Source organism: Bos grunniens, chromosome 5 (genome assembly GCF_055505025.1).
Source record: "Bos grunniens cultivar Pamir isolate PY7600 chromosome 5, Bosgru_T2T1.0, whole genome shotgun sequence".
NCBI classification, from domain to species: Eukaryota; Metazoa; Chordata; class Mammalia; order Artiodactyla; family Bovidae; genus Bos; species Bos grunniens.
In genome coordinates this window covers 26466494-26487483 of record NC_141169.1, presented here as the reverse complement: position 1 = coordinate 26487483, position 20990 = coordinate 26466494, and the positions used below count along the sequence as shown (strand labels likewise).

The following is a 20990-nucleotide window of genomic DNA, read 5'->3' as shown; positions in this document are numbered from 1 at the left end:
GCTAGTAGTGACTGCCAAAGCAACCGTGGACATCGGGGACCCAATGGAGGCTCCGGAATGAAGATTCCGGTAGGATTACATCAAGACCTGCCAGTGTTAAGGGCCAAAGAGACACAGCGCCCCCTAAAGAGAGTGCGAATTAAAGTTACTAAATCCGGCCGACGATATCACGTGCCCTCCGCCAGGCCAATTGAAAATTAATAATCGCTTCCTCTGTTCCCCATGGAAACAACCCCGCCCCTCTGACCTTCCCGCTCCATTCAGCCGTGAGGTTTTGTCGTTTTATTGAATGTTTAAACTGACAATCAAATACCTGCGCCTTCTGGCTGGACACCTTGCTTCCGCTAAGCAAACTAGTACACTGATTGGCCAATAAAATAATAGATGACATTTGGGCGTCCAATAACCTTCATTCTAGGCGGGATCTAATGAGGGCGTAGGGCCAATCAGAGGCGGCGTTGCCTCTGTGGCTCCACGTCGGCACCAGCTGCGGGGCAAGATGGAGGCGCTGATTTTGGTAGGAGCTGGAGGGGCAGCCGAGATGCTGCAATGTCCAGGGGGGCCGGGAGTCGGGGTTCAGTCTGAGTGGGAGGGGGTAGAAAGGGGAGTTCCGGGTAATCCTCGGGGTCCGAACGTTTTGCAGGTCCCTGGAATAAGCCTGTGGCCTAGTGCCGGAGCTAAAGCCTCGGTTTAGAGTAGGAAGCTGTGCCGGGGATAGGGCAGAGTTGGTGGAAAGTTGAAGGGAGCACATGGAGTCCTTAGGACACATAGGATCATAAGCGTACTGCATTGGGGTCCTTCAGATTCTCTCTGATTATGCGCATTGTGGATGATACTGTGATTTGAGTTCCCCCAAATCTCCAAACTCGCCTCAAATTGTAAGAATAGAGTGCAGGTGTTTGTCATCACAAACAACTTGTCACAGTGCAACTCTCCGTTGATAATTCCCTGTCGTAGACCTTAAAACTATTTCTTCTTCGATTTCCTACTATGTAGATTTTGTCGTCATAAGGAATCAGTATTCCATTAGAGTTCTGGAATACCTGATAAGAGTTAGTGTTGGATTGTGGAATGTTTTTTCAGACTTCTTATTCTGTTCTCTTTTTTCTGGTTCATTTAAATTTTGGGAATTCTTACTACTGTAGGATCTGGGATGCCAACTCTTCTCTGGTTATGTAAGAACTTTGGTGACTAAAGAGGCGTGTTACATCCCCTGTCCATATAATCCTTTTTGCTTGTTCAAAAAAATAAAATACTATTACCTCTTCTTTAGAATTGAGCATTTCTCTCAAAAGTGCCCCACCCGTTTCAAACGTGGGGTTGTTAACATATATATGTATGTGTAATGTATAGGAATTTAACTCCCAGCTTCTTCCTTAATTGAATAAACTCTATGTTCATTTTTTGCCTTTTTTACCCCCCTTCAGCTCTTCACATGTACACTTCCAAATCCTCATCGGGTTAAAGAGAGTAACAGGTTTCAATATCCCTCTTTCAAAATGGCAAATATAGGGATTCAGTTCAGTCGCTCAGTCGTGTCTGACTCTTTGCAACCCCATGAATCGCAGCACGCCAGGCCTCCCTGTCCATCACCAACTCCCAGAGTTTACCCAAACTCATGTCCATCGAGTCGGTGATGCCATCCAGCCATCTCATCCTCTGTCATCCCCTTCTCCTGCCCTCAATCCCTCCCAGCATCAGGGTCTTTTCCAGTGAGTCAACTCTTCGCGTGAGGTGGCCAAAGGATTGGAGTTTCAGCTTCAGCATCAGTCCTTCCAGTGAACACCCAGGACTGATCTCCTTTAGGATGGACTGGTTGGATCTCCTTGCAGTCCAAGGGACTCTCAAGAGTCTTCTCCAACACCACAGTTTAAAAGTATCAATTCTTCAGTGCTCAGCTTTCTTCACAGTCCAGTTCTCACATCCATAAGTGACCACTGGAAAAACCATTCTTAACTAGATGGACCTTTGTTAGCAAAGTAATGTCTCTGCTTTTGAATATGCTATCTAGGTTGGTCATAACTTTCCTTCCAAGGAGTAAGCGTCTTTTAATTTCATGGCTGCAGTCACCATCTGCAGTGATTTTGGAGCCCCCCAAAATAAAGTCTGACATGTTTCCACTGTTTCCCATCTATTTGCCATGAAGTGATGGGACCAGATGCCATGATCTTAGTTTTCTGAATGTTGAGCTTTAAGCCAACTTTTTCACTCTCCTGTTTCACTTTCATCAAGAGGCTTTTAGTTCCTCTTCACTTTGTGGCCACCTCATACGAAGAGTTGACTCATTGGAAAAGACTCTGATGCTTGGAGGGATTGGAGGCAGGAGGAGAAGGGGACGACAGAGGATGAGATGGCTGGATTTGGTCACCAGAGTTCTTAGAATATCATATTAGTAATTTCTTTCCTCTTTGTCTGTGCTTCCCAACATTTTTAAATGTGTGTGCTCTTTACTATTTTCAATATATTTTGGGCCCCCAATTTAGAACTTATGTATCTTTCTTACCATTCCAGCCCTTCTCAACTGGAGTTCCAGGGGAGAATTAAGCCCTGATACCCTAAGACATCATTGTATGTAATGAATCAACTTCTCTATATACACAGTGTCACTAGTTTTAAATACTATCTTTGGGAGGAGTAAAAAAATAGTATTAAATAATTTTCAGTATTCAGTGTTTCAGATGTGGAACCCTGGTTGAGAATCAGGTGGTATTCCCTAAATTTTTCTCTTCTCACTACCCTCACATTCTGATCCACAAAATACAGCTCCATCTGATTCAGAATCACCCTTTCTCACTGTTCTTTTTATCTCATCCCCTTCTCTGTCTGCTCAGTGGCAACTTCTAATTCTTGGGTCACCATCTTCATTGTGAAAAGTATAAGGAATTCCCTGGACTTTTACCTGAGCTTCCTATTGAGCTAAAGTGTTGATTGTATCTGGGTGAAAGTGAAAGTATTAGTCACTCAGTTGTGTCTGACTTTTTGTGACCCCATGGACTGTATCCTGCCAAGCTCCTCTGTCCATGGAATTCTCCAGGCAAGAATACTGGAGTGGGTTGCCATGCCCTTCTCTAGGGGATCTTCCTGACCCAAGGATTGAACCTAGGTCTCTTGCATTGCAGGCAGATTCTTTACCGTTTGAGCTACCAGTATTTAACAAACTGCTTCTTAGAGAAGGCAGACCTCTTCTAAAGTTCTTTTAGGCTACTTCCTCTCACATGTCTGTTTCCTGGTTTGACTGGCCCTCTGGGAAAATCTGATCAAAGTGTATTCAGTCCTCACCTTTACAAGACACATAGCCATAGGATACTAAGGAGAAGGGTAAGTAAAGTGGGGGGAGGTGTCAAAAAGAACCATCATTTGAAATTTGATCTGATTATGGAAATTTCTAAATACCAATTGTTGTTGTTGTCTAGTCGCTAAGTTGTGTCCAACTCTGTGACCCCTTGGACTGCAGCACACCAGGCTTCACTGTCCTTCACTATCTCCTGGAGTTTGCTCAAACTCAGGTCCATTGGCTTAAAACTCAACATTCAAAAAACGAAGGTTGTGGCATCTAGTCCCGTCACTTCATGGCAAATAGATAGGAAACAATGGAAACAGTGACAGACTTTATTTTCTTGGGCTCCAAAATCACTGCAGATGGTGACCGCAGCCATGAAATTAAAAGAAGCTTACCCCTTGGAAGAAAAGCTATGAGAACCCTAGACAGTGTATTAAAAAGCAGAGACATTACTTTGCCGACAAAGGTCTATATAGTCAAAGCTATGGTTTCTCCAGGAGTCACATACAGATGTGAGAGCTGGACAGTAAAAAAGGCTGAGTGCCAAAGAATTGATGCCTTCGAACTGTGGTGCTGGAGAAGACTCTTGAGAGTCCCTTGGAGAGCAAGGAGATTAAACCAGACAATTCTAAAAGATATCAACCCTGAATATTCACTGAAAGGACTGATGCTGAAGCTGAAGCTCTAGTACTTTGGCCACCTGATATGAAGAGCCAACTCATTGGAAAGACCCTGATGCTGGGAAAGATTGAAGGCAGGAGGCAAAGGGGACGACAGTAGATGAGATGGTTGGATGGCATTACCGACTCAATAGACAAGAGCTTGAGCAAACTCTGGAAGATAGTGAAGGACACACACGTCTAGCATGCTACAGTCCGTGGGACTGCAAGGAGTTGGAGACGACTGAGGGACTGAACAGCAACGACAACAGGTCCATTGATTCAGTGATGCTAATACGTTCCCTTCATTTATGTACTTTACAATGGGTCACGTTTCTTTCTTGAATTAAGTGGTCCGTTCCTACTTTTCAAGCACATTTGTCTAATCTTTCTCAGGTTCTTTTCTACGGAAAGAGACCCTTTCATCTTCCATTCCTAGTGCTTGATATTAATGCTCCTGGCCTGGACACACCTTCCTCTTTCCTGCTCTTTTCTGTTGGTTCTCTGTTGTGAATGGAGAGGTATCTCTGCAGGTCACCATTCTCCATTAATAACCTCTGGAATCTTAAAGATAATGACGTATCCCCTTCCTCCTTCCCTCTTTTACCCTTTTTTCCATCAAAACTGAATTACTCTAGCAGTCCAGATCTTTAAATCTTCCTCATAGGTTTCATTTTTCTTAGTCCTCTCTGGATTCACTTTCTTAGAGCTTTTCCAGTGCTTTATGGACTAGACTTCTTAGTTCTATTCTTTCTCTCCCCTTTGTAAATTTCTATCCTAAAACAATGACCAGATCCTGAATTCTAAGCCTCATTCAGTAATCAGGGAATCCAGAGTGCACACAGGAGTATGCGTATATATTGGAGGAAGAAACTATGCAGAATACATCAATGACTTTTAAAGGCTGATACTGCTCTATGGCCTTCGCTTCCTGAATCATCTTAATGGGGCTTTTGTTAAATTCTTTTGGCACTAACAGTAGAGGTACTTGGCCTAAATGCCCCCTTCCCCTGCTCTGGGCAAAGGTATCAATTACATTAAGCCCCCAAAGCACTCCCATATCATTCCTGGCAGTCCCCTGTGCCCCTCTCCCAGCTGCGTCCTTGCCGGTGCCTGGCTGGTCCATTTCGTTAGGAGAAGCAATCTCCTCATTCCTGCACTGTGGAGATATATTTCTCAGCTAGGGCGTGAGCAGTGCCAGCACTGCCCCCGGTGAGGTCCCTGGCAGCCATAAAAATTTTTATTGTGATTATGTTGGTGTCGGGGTGTCCATCTGGGTTATTGCACACCTAGTTTAATTGATTGAAGTTTAATTTATTGACACTTCAAATTAAATGATCAGAATAAACTGTGCTGTTACTCTGGCCGGCTTGTTTTAATGGTTGATTGCTGGAAGCAGACCTCGGCTTGAACTAAAACCCCCAAAGAGCAATTGACGCTGCTTCTAACTCTCCCCATGTCTTGCCCTCCAAGAAGACCTTGTTATAGATTTCCGACGTATTTATATATATTTTTTCCCTCTCCTTCACGGTGGTGGGAAAGAGTTGGTCCCTGGCAAGGTATAAATTATATCAGAGGTCTAGGGGAGCTGTCACATGGTCAAAGGAGGAGGAGGGGGCCTCCATGTGAAGAAAGCCAGACCCCTGAGAAGCCAGGTCTTCCTTGGGAGGATGAATGCAATTATCCAGATATTTGAGGGAACCTAGTGGCAGATTTAGGGTCTCTTTTTCAGCTAGATACTTGCTACTGTTTTCTTGCTTTACTCCGTCAACGTGACTTGGTTAGAGTCAGGATACTGACAAGAAAACTGAGAAGCAAATAAAGGATGGAACAGGGATAAAGAATCAGTGCCTACCTACCCACTTATGATAGAGTAATTAGGAAGATGGAAGGCAGCGTGCCCATGGACAGCTTTGATGAAGATGGATTGGGAGGTTGAGTCCATGCACATGTTGAGATACCCGTACTGGCCAGAGCCTCATATCTCCCTCTGCTGATTCTACACAGTTTATGCTTTCTCTCAGATCAGATTATTAGAGGAGTTCTGTTCTTAGACTCCCAAGCCTGTCACCTTTTCTGATGTTTGACCACCCCCATCTCTTCAGGAAGTCTTTGCTGTTGTGTAATCTAAGTCTTACATGCTGCAGATGAAACCTTGGTCTCCTTACTTGGCTTTTAAAATTTCCCACTATTAAAGTAGGTATGCCCATCCACAGCCATTTGGCCTGGATAATTCTGTCTACCAATTTTCTCTAGCTTCTTTTATTTGTGTAGATTTTAGAGGGAGGCTGAAACTAGGGGAGAAGATAGCAGTTCTGTCTCAGGGTTGATTTGGGGGAGCAAGTAGCTTGAAAGATGAACACAGAGGCTGTCAGTTCAGTCTTTCAGAGACTAGCTTTTTGTTTTCAGGAGCACACGGGTGGGGGGAATAAATCACGATACAAATCATGACTAAGGACTCATCAGAAATAGATCTAGCCCCATTTGAGTTTTCCCTTTGCTGTGTGATATTTAAATGAGGGCTCTTGGATTATCCAACGGGGCAAGCAGGAAGTTCTAATGTTGCTCTCAGGGTTCAGATATTTCACACCTGAGAAGTACTCTATTTCTGCTTGTCAGTTCATCTCTTCATAGCAGTACTCCTCGCTTTGACTCTCATTTTTGTAATTCTTCCATTTCCAGAATAGCTGAAGAATTGGGGACTGTGTAACCTCTGTGCAAAAAATTCTCTGGCAGATGGGCTTTCAGAATTTTAAGAAAGGACCTGAAACTGCATTCCTGAAGAGTTTGGGATCTGATTATCTTTGTCCTGCCTGTCTCAGAGCTGCTGGATTTACTCACTGAAAGCTGGAGGGGTGTGGTGCTGACCTTAGCTCCCCCTGCTGGCTGTGTTAGTTTTCTCAATCATTTATTTATGAAGGCCACACACATGTTCATTGAAGTCATTATTCGGTGCCTGGCAGAGGCGAGGGGGTGGTTTACAAAAGTATCACTCATTTATCCTTTTTTTCTCCCCTCTCCACACCATCTTTCTGTCTGCAGAGAGAATCTCATGTAATTCTAAATCTAGGTCTATGAACTCCTTGAACTCATAAAAATTTGTGAATGTGTGTTTTCCTGGTCACAAGGTCCATGGATTTCATCAGGTTATCGAAACATTTTTTCTTGTAGTGGCAGACTTCCGGTGACCATGGTTTTCTGTTTTGTTTCTGTGTCAGATCCGAAGAGTCTTTCCGGGTGGCTCTTCCTACCATCAGTTCTTCCTTCCTGACACTTGGGTTCACTTTCCTCTTAATAACCAACATTTGGTCTCATGTCGGCTGGGGAATGTTCTGTGGTACCTGTGGCTCCTCTTCTTTCCTGAGCTGTGTTGTCTGAATCTAAGTAAACCCTTGGGTAGGATGTGAAAATGGTTTTTCTCTGGCTAAAACCTTTAGCTAGTTCTTCTCATCTGAAGTCCCTAGGCTTGTGGCTGGCAAACTGGAGCCTTCAAACCTACAGGAGCTTTTCATTTTAGAAATTGGCACAGAATCAGGGAGCAAAATACCTGCTCAGCCATGTGGAGCTGGAGTGGTATCTAGAAATTTCTCCTAGTTTTTTTATAGCCTTGGTTTTACTTTATAAAATAGATTTAAGGAAAGAGCATCTTGTTTCTAGTTGATTGAGACCTATTTTCAAGCCAGGGCACTACTTTCTGGCATGGCCATAAAGATTTCTTTATAAGTAGAGAATGAAGAACTTTCTAGAAATCTCAACCAGATTTTTTACTTACGTCCTTTCAGCTTTGTGGATCTCATCCTCTAACTCCGCAAAGTCTTCTTGGCTCCCTCCCTTCTGCTTTCTCCCCCCGCCCCCACCAAAGATCAAATAAAATAGTCATAATCCCCAAATATCCTGTGCCTGCTCCAAACACTACCCTGGTCCTCTTCTGGTGGCATATCACAATCTTATCCCAGAGTATCCTTTTACTGTACATTGTGAACAGACTTAATTCCATGCTTTTTCAGGGCCCATTTCTTATAGTTTGACTTAAAAGACACACGGATAAGAGCTTTTCTCCAGTGCTGCCTTTTGAATATTTTTGCTAATAATTATAGTTCTGAGGAGGCTGCAGGTCACCTGAAGACCCACAGGGGGCAGCACTAGGAGTGACTCTTCCCCTTTTAGTCCTCTGTGTGCTGGGGTAGGGGGTACCAGGAGATGTTGTTTTTCACCAAGCTTCAGAAGCCTCTGATTGAGATCAAAGACTTGTTTGTAGCAGTCTCGTTGCTTGTTCAGTGTTGTTTCAGCTCTCCTGAGGAGTACAGTCTAGTTTTCTTGATAATAAAAAGGGACATGAAAATCTGAGCCACCCAACCTCCCACAGACCAATCTGCCTGTATATCATTTCCAGTCACTGTTAGCATTTGAGGTGAAGTTCTGTTATACACTCAGGCTGTGGCTCTCTGAAAGTCAGTGCATCACAGAACTTTGTCTCGAAAGCTTTCTAGCAGCTACCCATTTGGGAGTGGGAGGGAAGAACAGGCCTTTAAAAATCCTTTGAATGTGTCCCTAAGCATGTAGGGTCTTTCTCAATAATCAGCATTTAATGTGTTAACAAGGTCAGGCCTAGTCCATTGTCCAGGAATGCTGCTTCTCAGTAGCTGGGAGTTGTTTATAAACTTGCCCTTTGCAAAAAACTTAAAATGAAATTACGTTATCAGTAATGGCTTCTGGGCCCTTTAAACAGCCTGGTTTTATGATACGAGAGGAACTTCAGGCCCTCCCCTGCCTACCCCCTCCCCACCCACACACACACAGTCCTGAGAGGTAAAGGCCCCAGGCTGAAGTGGAACCAGCTGTAGTCAGGAGGTGGCAGGAGAAGTAAAGGAGAAGCTGCCGGGCTGGCTGTAGCCGAGTGGAGAACTAAAGCAGCGTGGAAGCTCTGGCCAAGTTCTCGGCTTTATTTAGAGTGGTCATTCCTTTGGAAGTTTGAAATGACCAGCCTTTTCTCTAGTGCCTTCTTAGCCCTTTCAGACTTACAGTCACATCTGGTCTTCTCCTTCCCCTGCCTTTGCCCTGTCTTTTATCCTTCCCAGGAAGATTCATGTTTCTATTTTGGGGGTTTCCTTGATGGCGCCTTCTAGGAAGCCAGTGAAAAGAGCCAGGAGCAGGACCCAGGCATCTGTCCCCTCTTTGCCAGTTGTTTTAGGCACTCTCTTTCCCTGTTGGCCACAGAGGATTGTCTGGCTCTCCGACTTGGCTGGTGGCCGTAACCGTTTTCCTCTGCTTTGGGATCCCGTTCTTTCTAGAGATGCCAGACCCTGCGGCTGCAAGCACGAGTTACCTGTGCCAGATCAATGCCCGTTTAAGCCATTGGGAAGCTCTCTAAGGTTGCAGATAGCCTGAACAGAGCCAAGGATTTCCAGGGAAGAGGCTGTGGGGAAAATGATTTCTTCTGAATTCCCTTCCGGATGGACTTCTTTTCCTTCATTAAGGAAAGAATCCCTGAGTGTCTCCCTGTTGGTGAATCAAGGATCCAGGTTTCTACAGAATTGAGCCTGCTTATGGGAAGATCATTCTGTGGGGAATTAGGAGTTGGGAAAGCTGCTGTATTTGTGACCTTTTAGATGAGACTCTAGAGGACTTCCTTCTTCTAGACAGAGTCCCTCAGTTTGAGAGAGTATTCCAGAAAGTAATGTGTATAGCATGGGCATTTCTAAGGAGTGTTCGTCAGAGGAGGATGAGTTGGTAGTAATGTCACCCAAAAGGACCACACCAGAAAATCTACCTGTATGAGGAAGCCTAATTATAAGAGAAATCCCCTAGATGCTTATTGCATCAATAAATTTTTACCTTACTCTCAAACTTCATTTATTCTCATAATCATTCAATAAATATTGAGAATTTAGTATGTGTATTATTCTGGACACTTGTAATAAATCAGTGAATGAAACAAAATTTTCTGTCCTCAAGAATCCAAGTGGGGAAAGCTTACATTCTTCATCATTCTGTTCTCAAAATACTGGGTTCCCTTTCCTCTCCTTCTTAACTCCTTGAGCTCAGGTTGGTTCTTCGCTTGGAACCATAAACCTCCTGGCGCCTCATAGGATAGTTTACCTTGGTAGAAGCTACAGATCCTTGGCAGCGATTCTTTCCTCCTCACCTTTGGGTCTTTGTTAAATGTATGCTTGGAGAATAGAGAATATGTTTGGCCCTGTGAGAGCTGTGGGTTTCCTAAGTAGGATCAGGAAATGGAGGTAGCAAAGCATCAGCCTTGTCTCATAGCACAGGGGAAGAATATGTATGGTAAGTAACATTGATAGTCAAGGACTCTGAGCCTGCAAACACTTTCATACATGTACCGCTATCTCCCTTCCCTTCTTCTCCTTTCGTGTTAGTTGGTTCCCTGGAAGTTGCAGAAGTGGAGGAGCTTTTACAAAGTGACATGCTTTGAGTTTGAGTGTAACCATTAAGGCTGAGATTCTTGATTTCTTTCTTTTTTTTTTTTTTTTTTGTGGCCGTGCCGTGTGGCATGCAGAATCTTAGTTTCCCAACCCGGGACAAACCCATGCCCTCTACAGTGGAAGCATGGAGTCTTAACCACTGGGCCACCAGGGAAGTCCCTCATTTCTTTATGAGAGCCAGTTTCCTCAAAGGTTGATTCTTGGTGGTGAAGGACCACTCCTCTCCTGCTCCTTATCTGCAGGTTTCACAGTGTTTCTTAGATGGAGCCTCTTCTTACTGCTTCTTAACAACCCCAAATTCAGATTGGTTTTTGTTTTGGCAAGTTAAGTGGTGGTGGTCAGGGTATAGTAGAGGAGTTGGGATCCTTGGAGAAGTCTTAGAAGATGGATGTCTCCCTGGGCTGCATTCAGAACTGTTGTGTCTGTGTGTGAGTGTGTACGTGTGCGCATGCCTGCTCCTTCCCCTCTGCTCAGTGAGTGGGTGGTTTAGGGAGGGCTTGCTTTATGCCTCTGCATCGCCACTGCAGCAACTTCCAAGTACACTAGGGCATTCAACCCTGTTTTCCTATAGCCCCGTGCAGTGCTTATTAATTAATCTGGTCACATTCCATACCCACCTGTGCATAGGAGACCAGGGAGGAGGGAGAGTAATTTGGAAAATAACTATAGCATAATATTTGGAAATAACAGCATGACCTACTTTGATTAAGCCCTCTGTGAGTCTGGCTCATAGAAATTGTTTCTCTGGCACTGCTCTGGGTCCTTTGTGGAAAAGTCCCCTCCCTCAATTCAGTTCATTTGTTGCTCAGTCATTCTCAGTGGGAAATGTCAAAGTCTAACCAGGTTGAGATAGGGGACATACAGAGGCATCTCTGTAACCCATTGCAGCCCCAGTAGGATTAAGAGAAGGTATCTGGTTTGTGAGTGGTGGCAAGAGCCTTCAGGACTGAAGCTATGTTCATATCTCTTCAGGAACCCTCCCTGTATACCGTCAAAGCCATCCTGATTCTGGACAATGATGGAGATCGACTTTTTGCCAAGGTGAGATTCCCTTTCAGATTAGTTGAGAAGCAAGACAGAGTTTTGGATCCTGGGACTGGCCCCATTCACTCCTATTCATCCACAAATAATTTTGAGAATTCTTCTATCTGACTACTCCAGATAAAACCTAAACTGCTCCTGTCTGTTAGTTGCCCTGCTTCCCTACCTGCCCATCCTTAGACTTTGTCATCAACATCAGAAGAGAGAAAAGCTTTGGAGCTTGGTTTCTGAACAAAGAAGTGTATGGATGTAAGAAGCAGCCTGCTTCTTACAAAGGCCCATCACCCCGTCCCTTTCCCTTCTACCCCATCATCCTGCCTGAGTTTTTCCAGGGAATTCTCATGCAGTTCCACGGTTCCAGCCCTACATCCACAGTCACTACCAAGCTTGCTACTTCCTGACTTTCCCGGTCCGATGTTTCTAACTTTGAATCCATTGAAAGAGAAGAGGAAGGACACCCCTCTCCTCTCCCTCCATATTCTCCCCCTCCTAGAGAAATTTTTTCTGTCCCTGGTGTATTAACTCCGGGCAAGCATCGCATAAATCAATCAGCAGGTAGAGATTAGTTTAGAATTCACCAGCTGTTCCTCCCTGTAATTGGATGTAACTATGCAGGACACCTTTTGAAACAGTTATCCAGTTACTAAATGCCAGACCTGTCATAGGTCTTCAGCTGACTGCGACGGATTAGCCCCTAAAGAGCAGAGCGATTTAGCAGCCTGCGTCTCCGCCCCCGTGCCAGGGAGAGCTTGGGAGTGGGCTCCATGGTGTGCTAGCTTGCCTCCCACTTCTTTGAGTTTGCTGGAAAGGAAGCTAAAATACCAGAGAGCCGAGAGCCCAGGCAGAGCTTGTCCTTCTACAGAGGAGGGTATTGCAGCCCTTCCCAATTCCTCAGCCTTGCTCAGTGAGTGAGGGCTGGTGCCTTCTGTGTTCTCTAGCAGTGCTCCCTGACCTGGAGTGGCGCCTGGGATGGCCTCAGGGCTGCTGCCCTGGCGTACAGATGGGGCAGAGCCTCCTCACAGGGCTTCTAGGCCTTTTGCCCTTTCAACCTGGGAACCATGAGGTAGGGTGGCTTAGAGCAGGGTCCTTAAAAAATTTGTTTTCTATCCGATTACTCACTGCCCATTCCCTACCTCTGTGGTTCTCCCTTCTTTCTGTCAGTATTTCTCTTCACCCCATCCCTTGAAGGGGAGCAATCCAAGACCCAGGGCAAAACAGTCACTAATCATCCTGGGCTTCCAGCTCTTAACAGCCCAACCCGTCTCCTTCCCTCTGACCAGTACTATGACGACACCTACCCCAGTGTCAAGGAGCAAAAGGCCTTTGAGAAGAACATTTTCAACAAGACCCATCGGACTGACAGTAGGTCGTTTTCCTTCCCCTACTCCCCGTGGTGGGTGGCCGGGGGGAGCCACAGCGGGAAGCGGGCAGCAATGGGACTGTGGAGGAAGGATGAAATGACTCTGCCTCCTTTTTCTCTTTTTTTCCTCCTCCCCTCATATAATAAACTCTTCAGAAATGTAATGGGGAGGTGAGTGTACCTCACGCGGGAATACCGTGCTAGAAGGTTGGCTGTTAGCTACCTGTCTAGTCCCTGGATTTATGAGCCTCACTTGACAAATTTAACTGCAGCTCTGCTTATTGTACCGCATCCATTAGGGCAGGTAAATGGAAGTCTGTAAAGGTGACCGCTCTGCATTTTCACCTCCGAAGGATCGACTAGTATCCTGTCTCATATACAAGGAGGGAAATAAGGGTAGTAGGGGCGGGGAGCAGTTAGAGAAGGAGATGCTTAGACTCCCCCATTTATACTTGCCTTCTTCTGCTATCACCTGAAAATAAAAAGCAGGTCAACTTTGGTCTTTGTGGGGGTCATTAAGACCCACCTTCTCTCAGCCCCACATAGCTGAATACTAATTCATGGTAACTGCCTCTACCCTACTTGCAAGTCTCAGACCACCTACTGTTTCCACCTTTGTTCCCCCCACCCATCCCCACAGGTGAAATTGCCCTCTTGGAAGGCCTGACAGTGGTATACAAAAGCAGTATCGATCTCTATTTCTATGTGATCGGCAGCTCCTATGAAAATGAGGTGAGAATCCCCACACTCTGCCATCTCTGCTCTCACCTCCTGAACCGCTGGCAGGCCCTTGTGACTGGTTCTGGGCCCAAGGACTGCTGTGTGCCTTTGGCTTCTGACTGGCTAATGAAGTTGTCCGAGATCCATGTCAGCCTCACAAACATGGCCGAGCAACTAAATCAACCTGGAACGCAAGCTTTCCCAGCTTTCTCTCTGTGTCCGCCTAGGACACACCGTCTATGTTTTGATAACACACTAACATACATTATCAATGGCCTTCCCTGCCTAGTGTTTTTAAGATGGATTTCTGAGTTGTGATCAGGGTTCGCCTGTGAATGAGCCACACCTGACTGAGTTTGGGCCAATTAGGCAATATTCCGGGTCATATTGAAGCCATATATTCTGAGTGGCTCTTTGAAGACTGGGTATAGCCCTAACCTCTTCCCATATGTAAGAAAAACTATTTACCTCAGGTCACAACTTTTAAGGAGAGTAGATAAGTAAAAATAAGCCCCCACATAATTTGAGGCAAAAGTCACAGTTTGAGAAAACCAGTTCTTACTGAATTCTTATCACTGTAAGTGCTTTGTAGAATGCATTGTTATTTAAACCTTGTAGCACCTCTGTGAGTTTTGGGCACTAGTGCCCTCGTTTTATAGATGATTAAACTAAACCTTGAGGAACTGTATGAAATTACTTACATTTGACCACTGTTGGACTACAGATGTGGCTGTTTCATGTGGTTCAACCTGATAACTTTCCCAGGGTCACACATCTAGAAATGCTTCAGCGAGGATTCACGTCCAGATCTGTCTGACTCCAAAGTCCGTGCTGTCTGCACAACTGACTTAAGCTATTGCTTGGTTAATGATTTTTCTAAGACATAGGGTAACACATATACAGTTGGGAAATACACGCAGAAGACTGACAGGAAAGTTGTTTGAACAGTCTGGTCAAAGAGAGACCTCAAATTACAAGATCATGAAGCAGAATTTATTTTTGTCTTCTTCCTGTTTTACTCTCACTTCCACCATATGCTGCTGGTCTTTTGTGAAAGCCTGTGTCTTTTGATCCTTAATGAGTTAGAGGGTTTTGTTTTCAGGTAGCAGCTTTCGGGGCCTTGAACTTTATCCTTCTGCTTCTTCTGTCTCCAAATAGCTGATGCTCATGACTGTTCTGAACTGCCTCTTCGACTCATTGAGCCAGATGCTGAGGTGAGCAGGCCATTCTTGACATCTGTTTGGGAGAGAAAGTTGCTCTTCTTCGGGCCCAGGGATTTGTGGGGGCTCAACAGAGGCTGCAAGGAGTTGATTTACCTTGAGAAATTGGGCTTATTATTTCAGAGTAATTTACACTGATGGGGAGGACTGGATGGGGGAGTGTGTTACTCCTGTGGAATAATTCTCCTGAGAGAAAGGATTGGGAGGGAGCAGAATCTTTGCCCCTGTGTCTGCTGTCACATCCTGCTGTGGCTCTGTCGGAGCTCCAAGCACCTCACAGTGTTCTCCTGGGCTTCATTCTTTACATTCAAGATAGAGAAAGGGAAGTGTCCCGGATACGACATCAGCACCTCGGGAATGGAGGCGCCACTCCTAATTTTTCATGTGCGGCCCTTAGTTGTTTCTTCTATAGAACAGGAAGAATGTGCCTTTTACCCTCTCCTCCCCATCTACCTCCCCGCCATCCTCTACTCCCCACGTAGATGGGCCGTAGAAGAGATATAAGATACTTTTCCTGAAAACATCCAGGGCTCCCCAGTGAGCCCAGTACAGACATCCATCCAGACGGAGCAGAACAGCAGGCGCTCTCAGCCCCACAAAATCAGCAGGGTGAATGGCTCAGATTTCCTCAGGAAGGGGATGATTTATTTCTCAGCCAGGTGAATGAATAGGCTTCATTTCAGTGATCTAGTGAAAGAGTCAAACTGACGGATGTGACTGGCCATGTGCACCAACCACCGGATCTGAGGCTGGTGGATGCTGGGCCCTGGCGGTTCCCAGCCCCCTAGTTGGGCTTCTTTTCAAGGCCTGAGCAGAGCTGGGGAAGGAGGCCAGGGGAGGGGAGGGAGCAAGGAGAGTCTTAGAAGGCTTGTCAGAGCTTGAGTGCGAATAGAGTTTGCACTCAGCCCCTCCTCACCTCCTGCCACCTCCAGATTGAGTGTTAGCTCTGTGGATTTCCTTTTTTCCACACACTAATGTCAGTGTTCATGAGCAATGTTGTAAGCAGCATCATAGCAGATAGGAAAGAAAGCATAGCTCTGGAAATCAGCCCTCGAATAGGCAGAAATTGACTGTATGTATATTTTGAATCTCTTTCTTGGCATTCCTGATCCTTACTCAGCAAACAAGTGTAGGAAGGGTGTTAGGATGGGTTAGCCAGAAAGTTCTTATTCACTTCTTTGTGTGCTTAGTGGAGACATACATTGGTCTAGCTGAGGCTCCTGCAACTCAGACCATGTCCTAGGATCCCTTTCACACCCAGGCTGGGTTTTCTCTTCTCTTGGGGACTCAGGAAAAATGTAGAAAAGCGAGCTCTGCTGGAGAACATGGAGGGGCTCTTCTTGGCTGTGGATGAAATCGTAGATGGAGGGTGAGTTCTCTGCCCTCCCCGGGCCTCCCTGGATCTGGGGTGACGGGTGGGGCCACTGCCCCTGTCCTGAGGCAAGGGGGCTGAGTGACCAGAGTTCCCCCACAGTAAGTTGGTCCTTCAGGACAGAGTGAACAGTGGTCTTTTCTATGTCTCTTCAGGGTGATCCTAGAGAGCGATCCCCAGCAAGTGGTACACCGGGTGGCATTAAGGGTAAGTAGGACTGTGCTTGTTCCCCACAGCCCCCATCCACTCATCCTCCAGGACCAAACCTCCTCAATGATCTAAAGGGTTGGGGCTGGTAGAATACATGTAACTGTCTCCTTCCCTTTCAAATTGTCCTTATCTCAAGGATGGGAAGCAGAAGGAAGGTGTTTCTGTCCCTTACCTGGTACCTAGCATCTCATATAGTCTGCACAGAGTGGACATTTAATACATACTTTTAAAATCAAAGATGAAATAAAGGGAACTTGAATATTGATGGTTCTAAAATGATAAAGGACTTTGAGGTTGGCTGCTTCTTCCTGGGGGAATGAATCCAATCATCTGAGGCAGAGGCTTGTCTTCCTTGTCTTTTAAAGTCTCAGGAAACTGAGGACAGCACCTCTCCATCAGGAAGTACTTATTTGCAGGAACCTCTGTCCTCTTTGGTGCCAGTGGTACCAGAAAGAGGCTTCTGAGTTAACCATAGAAAGCCTCAAGTCATCGAGGTGCAGAGAGAGCCCACCAGCAAATTGTAGGGCTACAGGGAGGCCTGAGCAAAGCCAGTCTCCCCACTCACAGAATGTCCCGGCTCTGACCTCCAGAGTGAAGGCTGACAGTGCTGGGTAATGGGAAATCTTCTCCCTTAACTGTCGTGGGCTCCATTTGCATAGTTTAATCTTCTCCTTTAACATATGTCTCTGTGTGGCAAGAGAGAAGGTCCCCCCACCCCCCCAACCGACTCCCTCCTTTCCCTTCTCAGGCTGCTGTTGCAGCAGTTTATTTCTCAAATTAACATGCTGTCGTTACCCATCAGGCCTTGCGGGATCCATTAAACTACCCCGGGCTCCCCCTCATCCTCTCCCTAGCGATATTGATATTCAGGGAAGGTCTTCTCTGACTAGGGAATCAGGTCTCCCACCCCCAAGTTGAGAATCAGATAACCTGCTGATTACCTGGAATGGAATAAATCTTAAGAAGTCCTCCTGCCTTAAAAGAGAAGATGGATGAAATGACCCTTTTTTTTTTTTTTTGCTCACAGTCCCTCTGGCCAAGTAAAATTGTGGCTAGCCAAGTAAAATTGTAGCTGCACTAACTAGTCCCTAGGAGGGACTGAGAAGGTTAGGGCATGTGCCCGTCACTTCAGTTTAAAGGACTGCCTCTTCCTTCCTCACTCCCCAACCTCAGTCAGGTCTCACTCCAGCTTTTTTCCACGCTGAACGCTTGTCTCTCTGTGCTGTAGGGAGAAGATGTACCCCTTACGGAGCAGACCGTGTCTCAGGTATGACTTTCTTCTTTCCTCCTCTCCAGAGGGACCGGGTCACTAAAGAGGCCAGCGTAGCATTCCACCCCAGCCCACCAGGCCTGAACTCAGCAGACTAGAGACTGAAGACACATCTTCTTTGGCTCCCACTTAATCCCGAGAACTGGGGCTCATGGCTCATACAGCCCAGTGCTTCCTACCCATCCCAACTCCCATCCCACTTTTCCTATGAGCAGTGGCTGTCAGCCTTGCTCTGCACCCTTCAAACCCTCCCTGCCTGATGCCTCATTCAGTGATTTATTCCCCAGCAGAGGCTTGCCTTAAGCAGATGGTCTGTGTGCATGCACACACACACTCTTTCTTTCTCTTATTATTCAAATGAGGGCTAAGCTGGCAATGCATACTCTAGAATATGCATGCAGGTTTTGCAGATCCATCTTGCTACTTTGCAGATAGATTGTCTACCTGATGGGGGCGGAGGGGGAGGGGCAGGGAGGGATTCTGTTTTCTACCCACTTGGAATTCTCACCAAGAAGTCCATCTGGATGTGGCAACCCCCCTCCTTTTAACATGTATCCAGTAACCCCCAGTTTTTTCTTTCCTCCCAGGTATACCTCTTCTCTCTTCATCCCCCCAGTGGACTTGAATTTTTTTGGAATTTCCCAAACTGACAGTCCTCTAGGGCCTTAGAGAGCTTCTTCCCATCCCTCTACCCTTGGGGATTTTCTATTTGCCAATCTTCTAAGGACAGGGAAGGCAAGTGAGGGGAAGGAGAGCCCCATCCCCACCCCCACCCTGCCCCTCAGCAAGCCCCTCAATGCCGCCCTTGTCCCTGCAGGTGCTACAGTCAGCCAAAGAACAGATCAAGTGGTCCCTCCTTCGGTGAAGACCCCACTGTTCCTGGCTCCTCACCCCCTCAAAAAATCCACATCGGCTGTGACTTGTCATGCAGTCCCCCAAATGATGCTCTCAGGGTCATCTCGGGGATCACAGGGATCCTTAAATCTCCATCCCGTCTGTTGTTGCCTCCTCATTCCCACCCCAAACCCATATGCACTTCCCGTTCCTTCTCCCTGCTTTTGGCAGTTCTGGGAGTCCATCAGGCTCTCAGTGGATTTGGACATGGGCAGGGGCAGCACCCTCTTCCCTTCTCCCCTGGATTAGGCTCCCCTGTATTTTCTCCTCCATTTCTGTGCCCTTTGCTGCAGCTACGCTTCAAAGCAGGAGAAAGAATGTGCTGAGTGTTTTCCTCCCTTTGCCTCTATCCGAACACATATGTCCAGCAAGGGGAGGGAAAGGGAATTCTTTTCTATAGAATGAGTGAGGGTGGGGAGAGGCATATCAGGTCTCTGCCGCAGCCCGGCTGGGCTTGGTATTTTCTCCCATTTCTTCTTACTGCCCAGGTCTCCAGCCTTGGGAAAAAAGACTGGGAACAACTCATAGGCAGGGGACAGCGTGGAAGAAGCAGTGATTTAAATTTTATTGGAGAGGGCCTATAAAATTCTTTATTTCAAACACAGCTGAGTTTTTTTTTACCCCGATCCTGGCTTGTAACTTCAAGACTGCTGTGGTCTGTGAGTGTCCGTTGTGGGAGGGTCTGTCTTTTGGGCCAGTACCTTAACTCTCCACCTTCACTACCCGTGGGATCTCCGCCTGGCTTGTTCTCTCTGTGCCCTGGAGCAAAGCCAGTCCCTGAACTAAAACTCCATTCTAGTCTTGGGAAGGAGAGTTTCTGCTCAGAACAGGGACAGGGTGGAATTTATGACTTGGGCCTCTGGGCTCTCTCAGCCCCTTCTCTCCCCCACATGCATTTCACTCCTCTGCCTTGGGTCTGCAGTCTCTGTCTTCTGCTTAACCCTGTCCTCTCTCTGCCTCAGCCTTACATCCAGGCAGTAGGCCTGGGCGCCTCCCCTCCCTCGGTCACTGAGAGAGGCGCCTTTTTTCAGAAAACCTTGGGGATTTGGATTCCCCCAGGAAGACAGAGGAAGGAACAGCCACTGTTTCGTCTCATCTCTCCCCCGACCCAGAACTTTCCACAAAAAACGTCTCAAGAAATCTTCCTGAGACTTTGAGTTCTGCCCCACCGACTAACTGCCAATTCTCCAAGAGTGTGGGCGGATAACCGGGCATCCATCCGTGAGGGGGCATTTCTGTGTAAGAGATACGTGGAGTCAGGATGGTAGCCACCTTCATATACTGCTCTGTGCAAAGAGGAATAAAACATTTCTTTTTCCAAACTGCCTTTGTGTGATGTTTGTGTTCCCCTTCCTCTCTTTTTGGCAGCTGCTCCTGTTCCTCTAAACGCCACCCCCCCTTGCTCCCCATCTTATAATATTTCTTCCTTCCTACCTCAGAGACTCCCCAGCATTCTGCGCCCCCATCCCTAATTTACGGGGCTGTTTGCCTCCTTGGCATCTCTCGGTCCACTCTCCTGGAAATTGGCGCCAGGGGTGGGGTGGGGATGGTATTTTCTCAGTGGGAGTCCCAGGGAATGGAGTGCTCCCCCCGCCACCTCCAAAGCCAGCTGCCTGCTCCCGCCTCAGCCATTAGTAACCCGGAGACGCGCACCTGCGTGGGGGCTCGCCTGCAGCCCCGGCTCCCTTCCTGCACCTCCCTCTCCCGCTCCGAAATGGCGCTGAGCGGGTTATTTATCGGAGCCAGCACTGCTCCAGAAGGTCAGGACGGTGGTGTAAATAACCTCTCCTCGCCATTTCCCCATCCCTCCAGAGCCTGCTCCCCACCCCCTCCTCCACCTTTATTCGCACAAATGAATGTGGCTGGGCTGGCGCAGAGCCTGGCCCTGCATCTTAATGGGGCGGTGAGCTCACAAGATGGATTTAGCTGGGGGTTTTATGGTTGCCTCGGCGACAGGAGAATGCTTTGGTTTTCTTTCCCCCTTCCTCTGCAGGATTTGAAGGGGGGGTGGAGTGTGGGGAGCCCTTCTCTGCACTGCAATTTTAAGGGTCTCTGCAGTCACCTCTACTGCTCATGAGATGGGCCTGTAACTTCAGGATTAGGCAACAGAGACAGGAAAGGTTGAGGGAAGGAAGGTAACCAGAGGGAGAAGCCTCTCCAGCATCAATGATGCCTGAAACATAGAGGTGTCGTCTTGCCTGCTCTTTGAGAATCTAGCAATTCAGCTCAGCCACTGTGGGACCCCAGGGCCCGGGGTCCCCCTCAGCAAAGAGGGAAGAAAAAAATGCTTGGGTATAGCACTCTGCAATCCTGCACTGAGAGTTGGGGTACAGGGGGCTGGATTAAGGCTAGGGATTTTTGTCTTGCCCATCTAAGCTGGGGGAAAAGCAGTGTTCAGGCATTAAAGTTACCACCCTAATCCTCCGGGCTTCCCTTGTGGCTCAGCTGGTAAAGAGTCCACCTGCAATGTGGGAGACCTGGGTTTGATCCCTGGGTTGGTAAGGTCCCCTGGAGAAGG

The 20990-nt window shown here is 46.9% G+C and overlaps 1 protein-coding gene across 4 annotated transcripts; it reads left to right on the top strand.

Annotated features, from left to right (window-relative positions):
* Nucleotides 1–466: 466 nt before the first annotated feature.
* Nucleotides 467–19794, top strand: COPZ1 (coat protein complex I subunit zeta 1). 4 transcript variants are annotated; one of them, XM_086398960.1, is made up of 9 exons: nt 467–517; nt 11358–11426; nt 12707–12788; nt 13427–13518; nt 14665–14720; nt 16018–16095; nt 16254–16305; nt 17537–17575; nt 18396–19794. In XM_086398960.1, exons 1-9 carry the CDS (start codon nt 500–502, stop codon nt 18441–18443), a joined length of 534 nt encoding a protein of 177 aa, XP_086255086.1. In that variant the 5' UTR covers nt 467–499; the 3' UTR covers nt 18444–19794. The 4 variants fall into 4 exon arrangements, with proteins under 4 accessions (XP_086255086.1, XP_086255085.1, XP_086255088.1 ...); XM_086398959.1 differs by having other exon boundaries at nt 18166–19794; XM_086398962.1 differs by having other exon boundaries at nt 12588–12788.
* Nucleotides 19795–20990: the final 1196 nt, after the last annotated feature.

Excerpts from the sequence above, each read along its gene's own strand:
- COPZ1 (XM_086398959.1), top strand. Across the intron at positions 11,427-12,706 it reads GAGATCGACTTTTTGCCAAG|TACTATGACGACACCTACCC; the intron begins GTGAGATTCCCT and ends CCCTCTGACCAG. Across the intron at positions 17,576-18,165 it reads CGGAGCAGACCGTGTCTCAG|GTATACCTCTTCTCTCTTCA; the intron begins GTATGACTTTCT and ends CTTTCCTCCCAG.